General features: G+C 45.3%; 1 protein-coding gene across 1 annotated transcript in view; it reads right to left on the bottom strand.

The window, feature by feature from the left end:
* The window catches only part of ACSBG2 (acyl-CoA synthetase bubblegum family member 2), a 45,116-nt gene extending 43,307 nt beyond the window's left edge, over window positions 1-1,809 (bottom strand). Inside the window, exon 1 of the mRNA XM_043464369.1 lies at window positions 1,781-1,809. Within this exon, the coding sequence (XP_043320304.1) occupies window positions 1,781-1,796 (16 nt within the window). The 5' untranslated portion in view covers window positions 1,797-1,809. The remainder of the gene's footprint in view (window positions 1-1,780) is intronic.
* Between the last annotated feature and the right edge of the window lie 10,683 nt (window positions 1,810-12,492).

Below are 12,492 nucleotides of genomic sequence, written 5' to 3'. Positions count from 1 at the left end.
TCACATGGTCAGTGGTGGCCTACTCTAGCTTCCCTGTTCCTATTTATTTCTTCCTTACCCTCCCCCAACAGTCTATCATGAAAATTTTCAAGCATACAAAAAGTTGGATTTGTATAGCAAGTGCCCTCTTACTCACCACCAAATCCTACAGCTGTTAGCACATCCAGCCATCCCTCTATTTATCCATCCATCACACCATCTTCCTTTTTGACACGTTTCAAAGAAAGCTGTGTCCATTTCACTCTTCAACATTTGAATCATTTTTTAAAAATTTTATTGAAGTATAGTTGACTTACAATGTTGTGATAATTTATGCTGTGTGGCAAAAGTGACTCAGTTATGCACACAGATGTTCTTTTCCACTAGGGCTTGTCGAGGAATATTGGATAGAGTTCCCTGTGCTACACAGTAGGACCTTGTTTATCCATCCTCTGTATAATAGTTTGCCTCTGCTAATCCCCAACTCCCAGTTCATCCCTCCCCACCCCCTTGGCAACCACAAGTCTATTCTCTATGTCTGTGAGTCTGTTTGCTTCATAGATAAGTTCATTTGTGTCTTATTTGAGATTCCACATATAAGTGATATCATATGGTATTTGTCATTCTCTTTCTGAGTTAGTATGATAATATCTATGGCCATTCATAGCTGGTAAACGGCATTATTTTATTCCTTTTAGAAACATTTGAATTGTTTGATGTGAATCAGCCTTTAGCATTTGAATCATTAACTAGAAATATATGTATACACACCTATCTGCATTACATATATTATTACATCTGTATCATAAGTGTAATTACATTTATACTATATATACATATATATAACTACGTCTGTACTATATATATAATTATATTCTTATATAGTAAGTATATATATGTACTATATATATATATAATTATATTCTTATTATATGTATTATTGGACTTCCTGGCGGCTCAGGGGTAAAGAACCTGCCTGCCAATGCAGAAGACTCAGGTTTGAACCATGGGTTACAAGGATCCCCTGGAGAAGGAAATGGCAACCCACTCCAGTATTCTTGCCTGGGAAATCCCATGGGTGGAGGAGCCTTGCAGGGGGGCACAAAAGGTTCAGACACAACTTATTGACAACAATATATATTATTATATATATATTATTACATCTGCCACACACACACACACACACACACACATCTGCACTATATGTAATATGTAATGTATAATGTGTATAATATTAAATATATTATATATGTGTGTATATATGCTTTACCCACACAGGCACACCATCCTAACATGCTTAGTCACTTAGTCATGTCCAGCTCTTTGTGATCCCATGGACCATGGCCCGTCAGGCTCCTCTGTCCGTCGAATTCTCCAGGCATGAATACCAGAGTGGGTTGCCACACCCTCCTCCAGGGGATCCTCCTGACTCAAGGATCGAACCTGAGTCTCTTGCGTCTCCTGCCACCAGAGAAGACATAGGGAGCTTCTATTATTAATGCCCCCCTCTCCCTGGTACAAGGGTTACAACAGAGACTTCAAAAGAGCAGGTGACTCGCTCACAGAGCTCTGCTCCGTCACTCGGCTCACAGAGCTCTGCTCTGAATGACAGGCCCCAGCTGTCACTCCTTTATGTCGGCCCCCTCTGCTACCCATCACATGTAGAGACTTGGCCCCCCAGGTTCAGGCACCTCAGCCAAGGCCAGCAGCTGGGGCACAGAGTTGTGCCCAACTCTCCAGCCCGGCCTCCTTTATAAACAGTGGTGATTCAGCCCACCTTTCTCTCTCTTGCACAACGTACCTTGTTCTTGGCTCATGTCTACTTTGAGGTCCTCAGCCTTCTCTTCTTGACTCATCTGGGTTTCAGGCCTTACAGAGACCATTCTTCACCATGCTGCAAGGCACAGAGCAAGAAACTTAGCACGTGCTACTAAGTTGCTCCTGTCGTGTCCAACTCTGTGGACCATATAGACTGTAGCCTGCCAGGCTGCTCTGTCCATGGGATTCTCCAGGCAAGAATACTGGAGTGGGCTGCCATGCCCTCCTCCAGGGGATCTTCCCTACCTAGCGATCACACCTGTGTCTCTTACATCTGCTGTATTGACAGGAGGGTTCTTTACCACTAGCGCCACCCTGGAAGCCCCGGGAACTTAGCAGGCCTGGTAAAGGAGCTGCAGGTCTGAAGCCAGCTCCAGTGTTGACTTAGTCATGTCGCCTAGAACCCTGGGATTGATTAGTCATGCCTGTCCTGGGCCTAGGAGGAGAGGAGCCAGGCCTGCATGCCAGATCATCCAGCAATTGTAAATCCAGAGCATGTGCAGTCTTCGAGTTTCCAGAAGAGTCTCTTGAACAATGAGAATGTAGAAGCTAGATCTATATGTGATCCTATGGGTGAGAGAACATTTTGGAGTTTCCTGAAGAGAAGCAACTCTCCCAAGAGAGTTCTGTTCTGGTTCGTTTCCTTAAAGATAGTACAACACAAAAACTCAAAGGCCTTAAAGGATAAAACAGAGTAAATTTTGGCACATAAAAAGTTTTAAGTTTTTCAAACAGCAAAGAATACCATGAACAGAATCAAAAGATCAACAACAAACTGAAAAAAAAAAAAATGGGCAACACATGTAATCAACCAAAGCCTGATTTCCTTAATATGTAAAGAATACCAATGAATCAATAAGAAAAAGACCAATAGCCCAATGAGAAAATGGGACAAAATCTTGAATAGACAGTTCTCTGAAAACAGTTTTAACTGACTTTTAAAAACAGGAAAAACAGGGAATTCTCTGGTGGTCTTGTGGCTAAGACTCTACACCCCCAGTGCAGGGGGCCTGGGTTTGATCTCTGGTCAGGGAACTAGACTGCACATATTGCAACTAAGAGTCTGCATGCTGCAACTAAGATCTGATACAACCAAATTAACTTAAAAAAAAACAACAACACATGCACCCCAATGTTCATCGCAGCACTGTTTATAATAGCCAGGACATGGAAGCAACCTAGATGCCCATCAGCAGATGAATGGATAAGGAAGCTGTGGTACATATACACCATGGAATATTACTCAGCCATTATAAAGAATTCATTTGAATCAGTCCTAATGAGATGGATGAAACTGGAGCCCCTTATACAGAGTGAAGTAAGCCAGAAAGATAAAGAACATTACAGCATACTAACACATATATATGGAATTTAGAAAGATGGTAACGATAACCCTATATGCAAAACAGAAAAAGAGACACAGAAATACAGAACAGACTTTTGAACTCTGTGGGAGAAGGTGAGGGTGGGATGTTTCAAAAGAACAGCATGTATACTATCTATGGTGAAACAGATCACCAGCCCAGGTGGGATGCATGAGACAAGTGCTCGGGCCTGGTGCACTGAGAAGACCCAGAGGAAAAGGGTGGAGAGGGAGGTGGGAGGGGGGATCGGGATGGGGAATACGTGTAAATCCATGGCTGATTCATATCAATGTTTGACAAAACCCACTGAAATGTTGTGAAGTAATTAGCCTCCAACTAATAAAAAAATAAATTTAAAAAAAAAACAAACAAACAGAAAAACATGCTCCATCTCAGTCCAAAGAGAAATACAGTAGAAAACACGATGCAGTTTTCACCTAGATAAAGTAAGACCCAAAAGACTGAAAAAGAACTCATGTTAGTGAGGGGGACTTTGGGATAACAAAGGCTCTCTTATACTGGGGTAAAAATCGATGCAACCCCTTTAGAGGATGTTTTGTCGGTAATCCGACTGAAGTTCACACAATCATAAATCCATTGGTAGAGGCCAGTACAGATTCCAGGGTCCTTGCATGCTCAGGAACTGGACACCACTGTTTGAATCCTTTTGTGTGTGATGTGGGGCGAGCACCACTCCTTAACCATCCTTGACTTTCAATATGTTAATCCTTAAATCAAATAACATGCTTCTAAACATCTACATAACAAGAATTAATAGTTATTCTCCAGACATCCCTGGTGGCCCAGTGGCTAAGACTCTGCACTCCCAGTGCAGGGGGCCTGAGTTTCATCCCCAGTCAGGGAACTAGATTCCACACACCACAATTAAAGAGTTCACATGCCACAACTAAAAATCCTGCATGTGGCAACTAAGACCTAGTGCAGCCAAATAAATGATAAATATTTGTAAAAATCAATTATTCTCATGGACTAAATTGTCTTCCCTGAAATTTGTATGTTGAGGCCCTAACCCCCAAGTGATTGCATTTAGAGATGGAGCCATGAGGAAAGTTGAGTGCCTTCTCATCACAGAGTCATGTCTGACTCTTGTGACCCCATGGACAGTAGCCCACCAGGCCCCTCTGTCCATGGGTATTCTCCAGGCAAGAATACTGGAGTGGGTTGCCACGCCCTCCTCCAAAGGATCTCCCTAACCCAGGGATCAATCCCACATCTCCTGCTTTGGCAGGCAGATTCTTTACCACTGAGCCACCAGGGAAGCCCCTTGAGAAACATAACCAAGGTTAAATGAGGTCACAAGAGTAGGGCCCTAGTCCAATAGGATTGCTGTCCTCCTAAGAAGAGAAAAACAGCTCTCTTCCTCCACCATGTGAGGACACAGTGAGGAGGAGGCCATATGCAAGAGAGGCCTTAACAGACACCAGCACTGCTGAGACCTCAATCTTGAACTTCCAGCCCAGCCACAACAAGGAAAAGAAGTTCCTATTAAGCCACCCAATTCTACAGTGTTTTTGTTAACTGCAGACAGTTACATAAATATCTTGAAAACTGTTTCTTAAATGAGCTCATGAATTCCATTTTCTTCCTAGAGTGGAGTGTTATTTGGCCAAGAAAAGGATAGAAGCACTGACACTCGCTACAATGTGGATGGACCTGGAGGACATGATGCTCAGTGAGAGAAGCCACACACAGAAGGACACGCAATGTGTGAGTCCATTTATATAAACGTTCATAGAGACAGAGTGGGTTTGTGGTTGCCAAGGGGCTGGGGAGGGAATGAGGAGTGACTTTTTATGGGCACAGAGTTTCCTTGTGGGGCGATGGAAATGTTTTGGAACTAAACAGAAACAAAGGTTGCTCAAGGTTGTGAATGTACTAGATGCCACCCAGCCGCTTATCTTAAAATGGTTAATTTCACGTTATGCGACTCTCACCTCAATTAAAAAACACCAGAAATGTTGATTCACGCTTCCCGAAATGGAACGTTCTCCAAGACATAAAATTAAATTAAAAAAGCAAGATTCTGGACAACAAATACAGAAGGTGACTGGGCAGGCAGATGGATCCATGTATGTGACTCAAGAAAAAAAAGTTCTGCGTCTCTAGTCTAAGAGGTCATTACCTCCTGGGCAGACACGATGCAAAATGCCAGCAGTCTAACCCAGAGTTGACCACCAATGCCCTAAAAACAGGAAGATGAGAGAGAGGTCTCGGGTCACACAGTCCCCAGGCGCCTGTGGCCGTCAGCGGGCCTGCACTGGTCTCGTCTAGCTTCACCAACACCAGGAACCCATCCTGCGTGCTCAGCAAGGGGGCGGGAGGGTCTCCACCCTGGGGGTCAGCCTGTCTCCTACCCGGGTGTTTCCTGATCATCTACTACTGTGAGCCAGGCAGGGCTCTAGCTAGTGGGCAACCAGATGGACAGAAATCCCTCCTGAAACCAACATTCTAGTTGGTGGAGACAGCTAGGGAACAAAGATCAATGAAGACAGTAACAGGATGCGCCTCAAAAGCATCAGGCTGAGAGAAAGAAGCCAGGTATCAAAAGGCACAGAGTGTGTGAGTCCATTTGTAGGAAACATCCAGACAGGCAAATCTGCACAGACAGAGTGGGTTTGTGGCTGCCTGAGGCTGAGGGAGGGGGGCGGGGAATGGCTGCTTAACATACATATGGTTTCCTTTTGGGGTGTTGAAAAATATTTTGGAATTACATTACTGTGGATGTACTTCATGCCACTGAAGTATTCACTTTAAAATGGAGAATTTGGGGGACTTACCTGGTGGTCCAGTGGTTAAAGCTCCAGGTTCCCAATGCAGGGGTCCTGGATTCTATCCCTGCTCAAGGAACTAAATCCCACATGCTGCAACTAAGAGTTCAAACACTGCAACTGAAAATTTTGCATGCCACAATTAGATTTTGCATGCCACAAATTAAAGATTCCATATACTGAAACTAAAAGATCCTACATGTTGCCATTAAAGATCTTGCATGTTGCAACTAATACCTGGCACAGCTAAATAAGTAAATAAATACTAAAAAAAAAACAACCCCATCAGAAATGGGTTCAAGCCTTGAACAGAGAGTTCACAGAACTGAATGGATTATAAACCCAGGACAGGATGCTCAGGTTCCTTGGTAATAAGGGAAATGCACATTAAGACCCCACTGAGATATCACTTTACCTCCAGTAGATGTGCAAAAATGCATCAGATGCTGGAGAGGAAGAAGAATGGGAGCTCTCCTCCCTTGCTGGGGGAGCTAAAGATGGCATGGCCTGCTGGGAAAGCATTGTGGCATTAACGGTTCAAAGTGAACACATGCATAGCCCTGATCTGGCATTTTTACTCCCAGATATATATACCCAAGGGCTTCCCAGATGGCTTAGTGAGTAAAGAATCTGCCTGCAATGCAGGAGACACAGGAGTCAAGGGTTTGATCCCCAGGTCAGGGAAGAGGGCATGGCAGCCCACTCCAGTATTCTTGCCTGGAGAATCCCATGGACAAAGGAGCCTGGCGGGCTACAGTTTACAGGGCCACACAGAGTCGGACATGACTGAAGCAGCTGAGCGCACACACACATATAGCTAAGTGAAACTCTTGCATATCTGCCTCAGGAGACACGGGCAAGAATGATCATAGCGGCTGTGTTCCTAAGAACTGCAAAGTGGAAACAGCCCAAAAATTCATTAGCGACAGAATGGATGCAACCATCATGAAATACTATGCAGTGATGAAAATGTAGGAACAGACACAAAACCCCGGGTGCATCTCCCAGCCTTGATGCTGGTAAAGAAGCAGATGGCAGTATGATTTTATTTGTATAAAGTTCACAAGCAGGCAACATTAGTTAGTCCTTGTTTAGCTGGTAAAACGAGAAGGAGAAGCTCTGCGGGCAATTCAGAACAGTGTTACCTCATCCAGGTGAGGGAGGAACAGGAGAAAAAGGTAGGACACAGAAGACTTCTAAGTTACTAGTAATTCTCTATTTCATAAAGTGAAGTAGGTACACAGACATGTATAGCTATTTATTAAACTGTACTTAAAATGTTTTGTGCATCATTTTATATGCAAAATGTGTTTCACAATTTTAAAAAGCCATGTAGGGTTCATTATAGCAATGGATTAAGAATTCTTATTGAATTTAAGGGACAAGAGTGAAAACTATATCATCTCAAGATACAATTTGATGAAATATCCACTTTTTAAATGAAAATCTCTTAGCCCATAAGAAATGGAAGTGTCCACATAACTTGATAAAGGCTGTCTACTAGAACTATGAATATTATATTTAACAATGACAACAGAACCATCAGAAGAATTTCCATGAAGTCAGAAAGAAGATGAACACATTAGCTGTCACTTCTACAAGTCAGCATTGATGTGGAGGTCCTTAGTCAATGCAATAAGACAAGAAAAGGAAGGGAGAGGAATTAAGATTGAAAACAGGCAACATTGCTATCGCATGTGATTGACTGTCCCTATAGATATTCAATCAACTGAAAAGCTATTAGAAATAAAAAGTTCTGGGACTCCCCTGGCAATTAAGACTCTGTTGCACTTCCAATGCAGGGGGTGCAGGTTCAATCCCTGGTTGGGGAATTAAGATCCTGTATGCTGCTTGGCACAGCCAGTTTTTAAAAAATAATAAATAAATAAATAAAACATCTAAGAAAAAGGAAAAAAAAAACAGTTCTTTAAGGTGATTATAGAAAATCAATATTTAAAAACCAATAGCATTCTTGTACACCAGCAGCAACCACTTAGAAGATGCAGTAGAAAAAGACATTGAGAGTCTAGCTCAAGGCCAAAATGTATGTTTGAGGTAAATCCAACTCCTAGTGAAATATGCTTGAATGTTACACTGACATACTGCTTATCGAGGGCTTCCCAGGTGGTGCTAGTGGTAGAGAATCCGCCTGCCCATGCAAGAGTTGTAGGAGATACAAGTTCAGTCCCTGGGTCAGGAAGGTTCCCTGGAGTAGGAAACGGCACCCCAGTCCAGTATTCCTGCCTGGGCAGAGGAGCCTGGAGTGCTACAGTCCGTGGGGCCGCAGAGTAGGACATGACTGAGAGATTGAGCACACACACAGATATATTGAAAGTCAAGTATGACTGTCAGACAGCAAATCCCAGAGGACCCGGATGCACCCCCACCTCCCACAGCACTGGCACCTTCCACTTTTCACCAGGTATGGTTCTGGCCATCACAGCAAAGCATGGGTTGCAGAGACATCTGGGCACTCGGAGTGTTTTCTTCTTGCACAGAAATGACAAACAAGTTGCTCCTCCTGGAAACCTGAACATGGGCTGCCCCTTCCCAGCCCTCGTCGCCGTCGGTGGTGGTGGTGATGAGAGGCAGGAAGGCGGGCGGTTCTCCTTCCCAACAGCCCTTCTATCCCATTCAGCCTTCCAGAACCTTCCTCCCAGTCACCTCTTGTGACATCACTGGCTGCCCCTGCCTTCCCATCCCACCCCACCTCCACTCCTGCTTCCAGAGCAGGAGGGCAGCCATTCTCTTTCCACCCATCCATCCCTTCATGCATTGCACTCCTTAACTTTTGGTGAGATTCATATGGAGCCACAGCACTAACGTCAGGCATCGTGCTAGATGCTGAGGACGTGAAGATGTGCAGAACCAGATGAGGTCTGTTCAGGGAGACCATGGGAAACCTGGAGTCAGACAGGGAGACCCAACGTATGTCAGTGGCAAGGGTTTGCTAGTGGGACTGGCCTAGGCAGGGAGGTCGGGAGAGGTCCCTGGAGCTGAGTTCTAAAGGCTGGGCAGGTGTTAGCCTGACTCACTGCTTTTCATCACGTGCCCTGCTCCATGCATTCTCAGTCTGCCTCCGCCTCCTCTCGCAGTTGCATCCCACTGCCTAAAACAGCTCCTGGCCAGGCACGCAGCAAGTGTGTTCAGTCAGTAAAGACTTATTGCCCAACCCTCAACATTCATAGGAAAGACTTACGCTAAAGTTGAAGCTCTAGTACTTGGGCCACCTGACGTGAACAGCCAGCTCATTGAAAAGACCCTGACGCTGGGAAAGATTGAGGGCAGGAGGAGAAGAGGGCGACAGAGGATGAGATGGTTGGATGGCATCATTGACTCAATGGACATGAGTTTGAGCAAACTCCAGGAAATGGTGAAGGGGAGCCTGGCATGCTGTAGTCCTTGGGGTCACAAAGAATTAGATGTGACAAGCGACTGAACAACCACCACCCAAACACCCTGCTCTGTCAAGAGACAAGAACAGGAGTGTTCTACTGTCTCTGGAGCCTTCTGGGTGGTTCCCATCCATGTCTGAGCAGTGTCACCCTGCAGAGTACCGAGTCACCTGAAGCTGGAGAGCCAGTGTCCACCAGGAGCCATTCTGACTCACTTCTTCCAGCCCCTCAGCCAAAAATCATCTCCCAGGTCCCCTTGTTGCAACATGTGGCCATCTGGCTACATCCTGACCTGTGGAATGTGGATACAGGTAATGCGGGGGTCACTGTAGAGTCATGCCCCTAACGGAAAGGAGATTGGGACCCCCTTTCCCTAGTGGGAGGCTGAGATCTGAAGCAATCACCTTGGATAGGAAGGGAGCTGAACAGTGAGGAGGCAACGCAATAAGAGGGAAGGAGCCTGGGTCCCTAATGACTGTGCAGCCACCTTGCTAGTCCTGGACAGATAGAGTTTCGTGCACACACACACACACACACGCACCTTCACATGTACACACTCACATGTATACTCATCTGCGCTCACACACATGCACACATTCTCCCACAATCATACCCATTCACCCCCTCAAACACACCCTCCTACAGACCCACAATTGGGTCACACACTCAAGTCACATACACCCTCTTATAGATACACAATTATAGTCACACAGATGCACTCACGCACAAATTTCTATACAGACACATAATTATATACACATGTGCTCAGCACGGGTATACACAACAACCTCACATTCTTGTGCGTCCTCATTGGACGCAGGATTGCATACACATGTGCTCACACACATGCACTCACACACCTTCTCACAGATATTCTCACACACGTGCACACACAACTGTCTCACCACAGAAAGGTAAGTCATTCAGGAAAAGCCCATCCAGAAATACCTCAGCGGACGTCCACCCTGATCCCGTTCAGGGTTGATGGGCACACTGACAGCTTCCGGAAATGCTGCTGGAAGCAGACCTCTGCTCCTGGTGGCTTGGGATCTGCCTCCCCTGAATAGCCCCCCGCATCTAGGGTCACCCTCCCTTCCCAGGACCACCCACACTCACGTGGGGGCATCAAGCCGCCCGCCCATCACCCCATCTCAGGGCAATACTGAGAGGGGTCCCAGCCACCGAGCCTCCATGGGGGAAGGGCATCCTCTCTGCCTTGGAGACCGGGTTCTGACTCCTCCCCTCCCCCAGGGTCACCCCTGAGTGCTCCCCAAATAAACCTTCCACAAGCTCCATTCGTCTGCCCTGCTTCCCAGTGAGCTCCACACGTAGCAAGAGCAGTCAGCGCTCCCCCTAGAATCCCTGTATTGACCTCGTCTCACCTTTCTCCTACCTGCCCTAGATAAGCTCGAAACGGGGACCTTTCATCCCCCACCAGTCGTAGCCATCAGCAGTGACCACGCCCTCCGGGTGGTGGACGAACCCCTTCTCCGAGCAGAGGGACAGAGTCGATTCCAGGCGACTGCACACATTTTAATTGAGAAAAGTCTGACAGTAGAAAACAGGATTGCACGGAGGCAGCGGCTGCAGAAAGAAAAGCCCTGATTTGGCAAAATCTGTCCACCCCAACCCTGCTGACCCCGGAAGACTCCCCCCCCCCACCTCCAGAGCCAAGGGCAAAATGAAAGTCGCCTCAAAAAAGCTAAAAATAGAGCTACTATATGATCCAGCAATCCACTTTTGGTTATATATCTGAAGGAAATGAAAACACTGTCTTGAAGAGCTGTCTGTACTCCTGTGTCCACTGCAGCACTCTTTATAATAGCCAAGAAGACCTGGAGACAACCTGTGTCCAATGACAAGTGAATGGATAAAGAAGATATGGGGTGTGTGTGTATACATATGATATATATTAAGCTAGAATCAGGATTGCTGGGAGAAATATCAACAATGTCACATATGCAGATGATATCACTCTAATGGCAGAAAGTGAAGAGGAATTAAAGAGCCTCTTGATGAGGATGAAAGAGGAGAGTAAAAAAACTGACTTGAGACTCAACATTAAAAAACTTAAGATCATGACATCTGGTCTCATCATTTCACGGCAAACAGAAAGGGAAAAAGTGGAAACTGACAGATTTTATTTTCTTGGGCTCCAAAATCACTGGTCAGTGACTGCAGCCTTGAAATTAAAAGACGCTTGCTCCTTGGAAGGAAAGCTATGACAGACCTAGCATATTAAAAAGCAGAGACATCACTTTGCCAACAAAGGTCCATATAGTCAAAGCAGTGGTTTTTCCAGTAGTCATGTATGGATGTGAGAGTTGGACCATAAAGAAGGCTGACTGCTGAAGAATTGAGGCTTTTAAATTGTGGTGCTGGAGAAGGCTCTTGAGAGTCCCTTGGACAGCAAGGAGATCAAACCATTCAACCCTAAAGGAAATCAACCCTGAATATTCACTGGAAAGACTGATGCTGAAGCTGAAGCTCCAATGCTTTGGCCACTTAATGTGAAGAGCCAACTCATTGGAAAAGACTCTGATGCTAATAAAGATTGCAGGCAAAAGGGAAAGGGGTAGCAGAGGATGAGATGGTCAGATAGCATCATCGACTCAATGGACATGAATTTAAGCAAACTGAAGGAGATGGTGGAGGACAGAGGAGCCTGGCAAGCTATAGTTTGTGGGTCACAGAGAGTTGGACATGATGTAGCATCTGAACAACAAAATGATACATATTTATGTGTATATCAAGAATGCTATACTTCGCAATCATTAAAAAGAAGGAAATTCTGGCAATAGAGACTACATGGATGGATCTTACAGACATCATGCTTACTGAAATGTCAGACAGGAAGACAAATACTGTATGATCTCACTTATACATAGAATCAAAACAAAACACAGCAGATGGTTGGTTTTCAGAGGTGGGGAATGGGGAGACGGGTGAGGTGGTCAAAAGGCGCAAACTTCCAGTTATAAAATCTGTAAGGATGTAACACACAGCATGTGACTTCAGTTAATAGTATTCTATTACAGACTTGAAAGCTGCTTGGACTTACCTGGTTTTCTAGTGGTTGAGAATGCGCATTCACAATGCAGGGGACACGAGTTCAGTCCCTGGTCCGGGAAGATTCCACACACTGCA

Source organism: Cervus canadensis, chromosome 4 (assembly GCF_019320065.1).
Source record: "Cervus canadensis isolate Bull #8, Minnesota chromosome 4, ASM1932006v1, whole genome shotgun sequence".
NCBI classification, from domain to species: Eukaryota; Metazoa; Chordata; class Mammalia; order Artiodactyla; family Cervidae; genus Cervus; species Cervus canadensis.
This window is presented reverse-complemented; position numbering and strand designations above follow the sequence as displayed.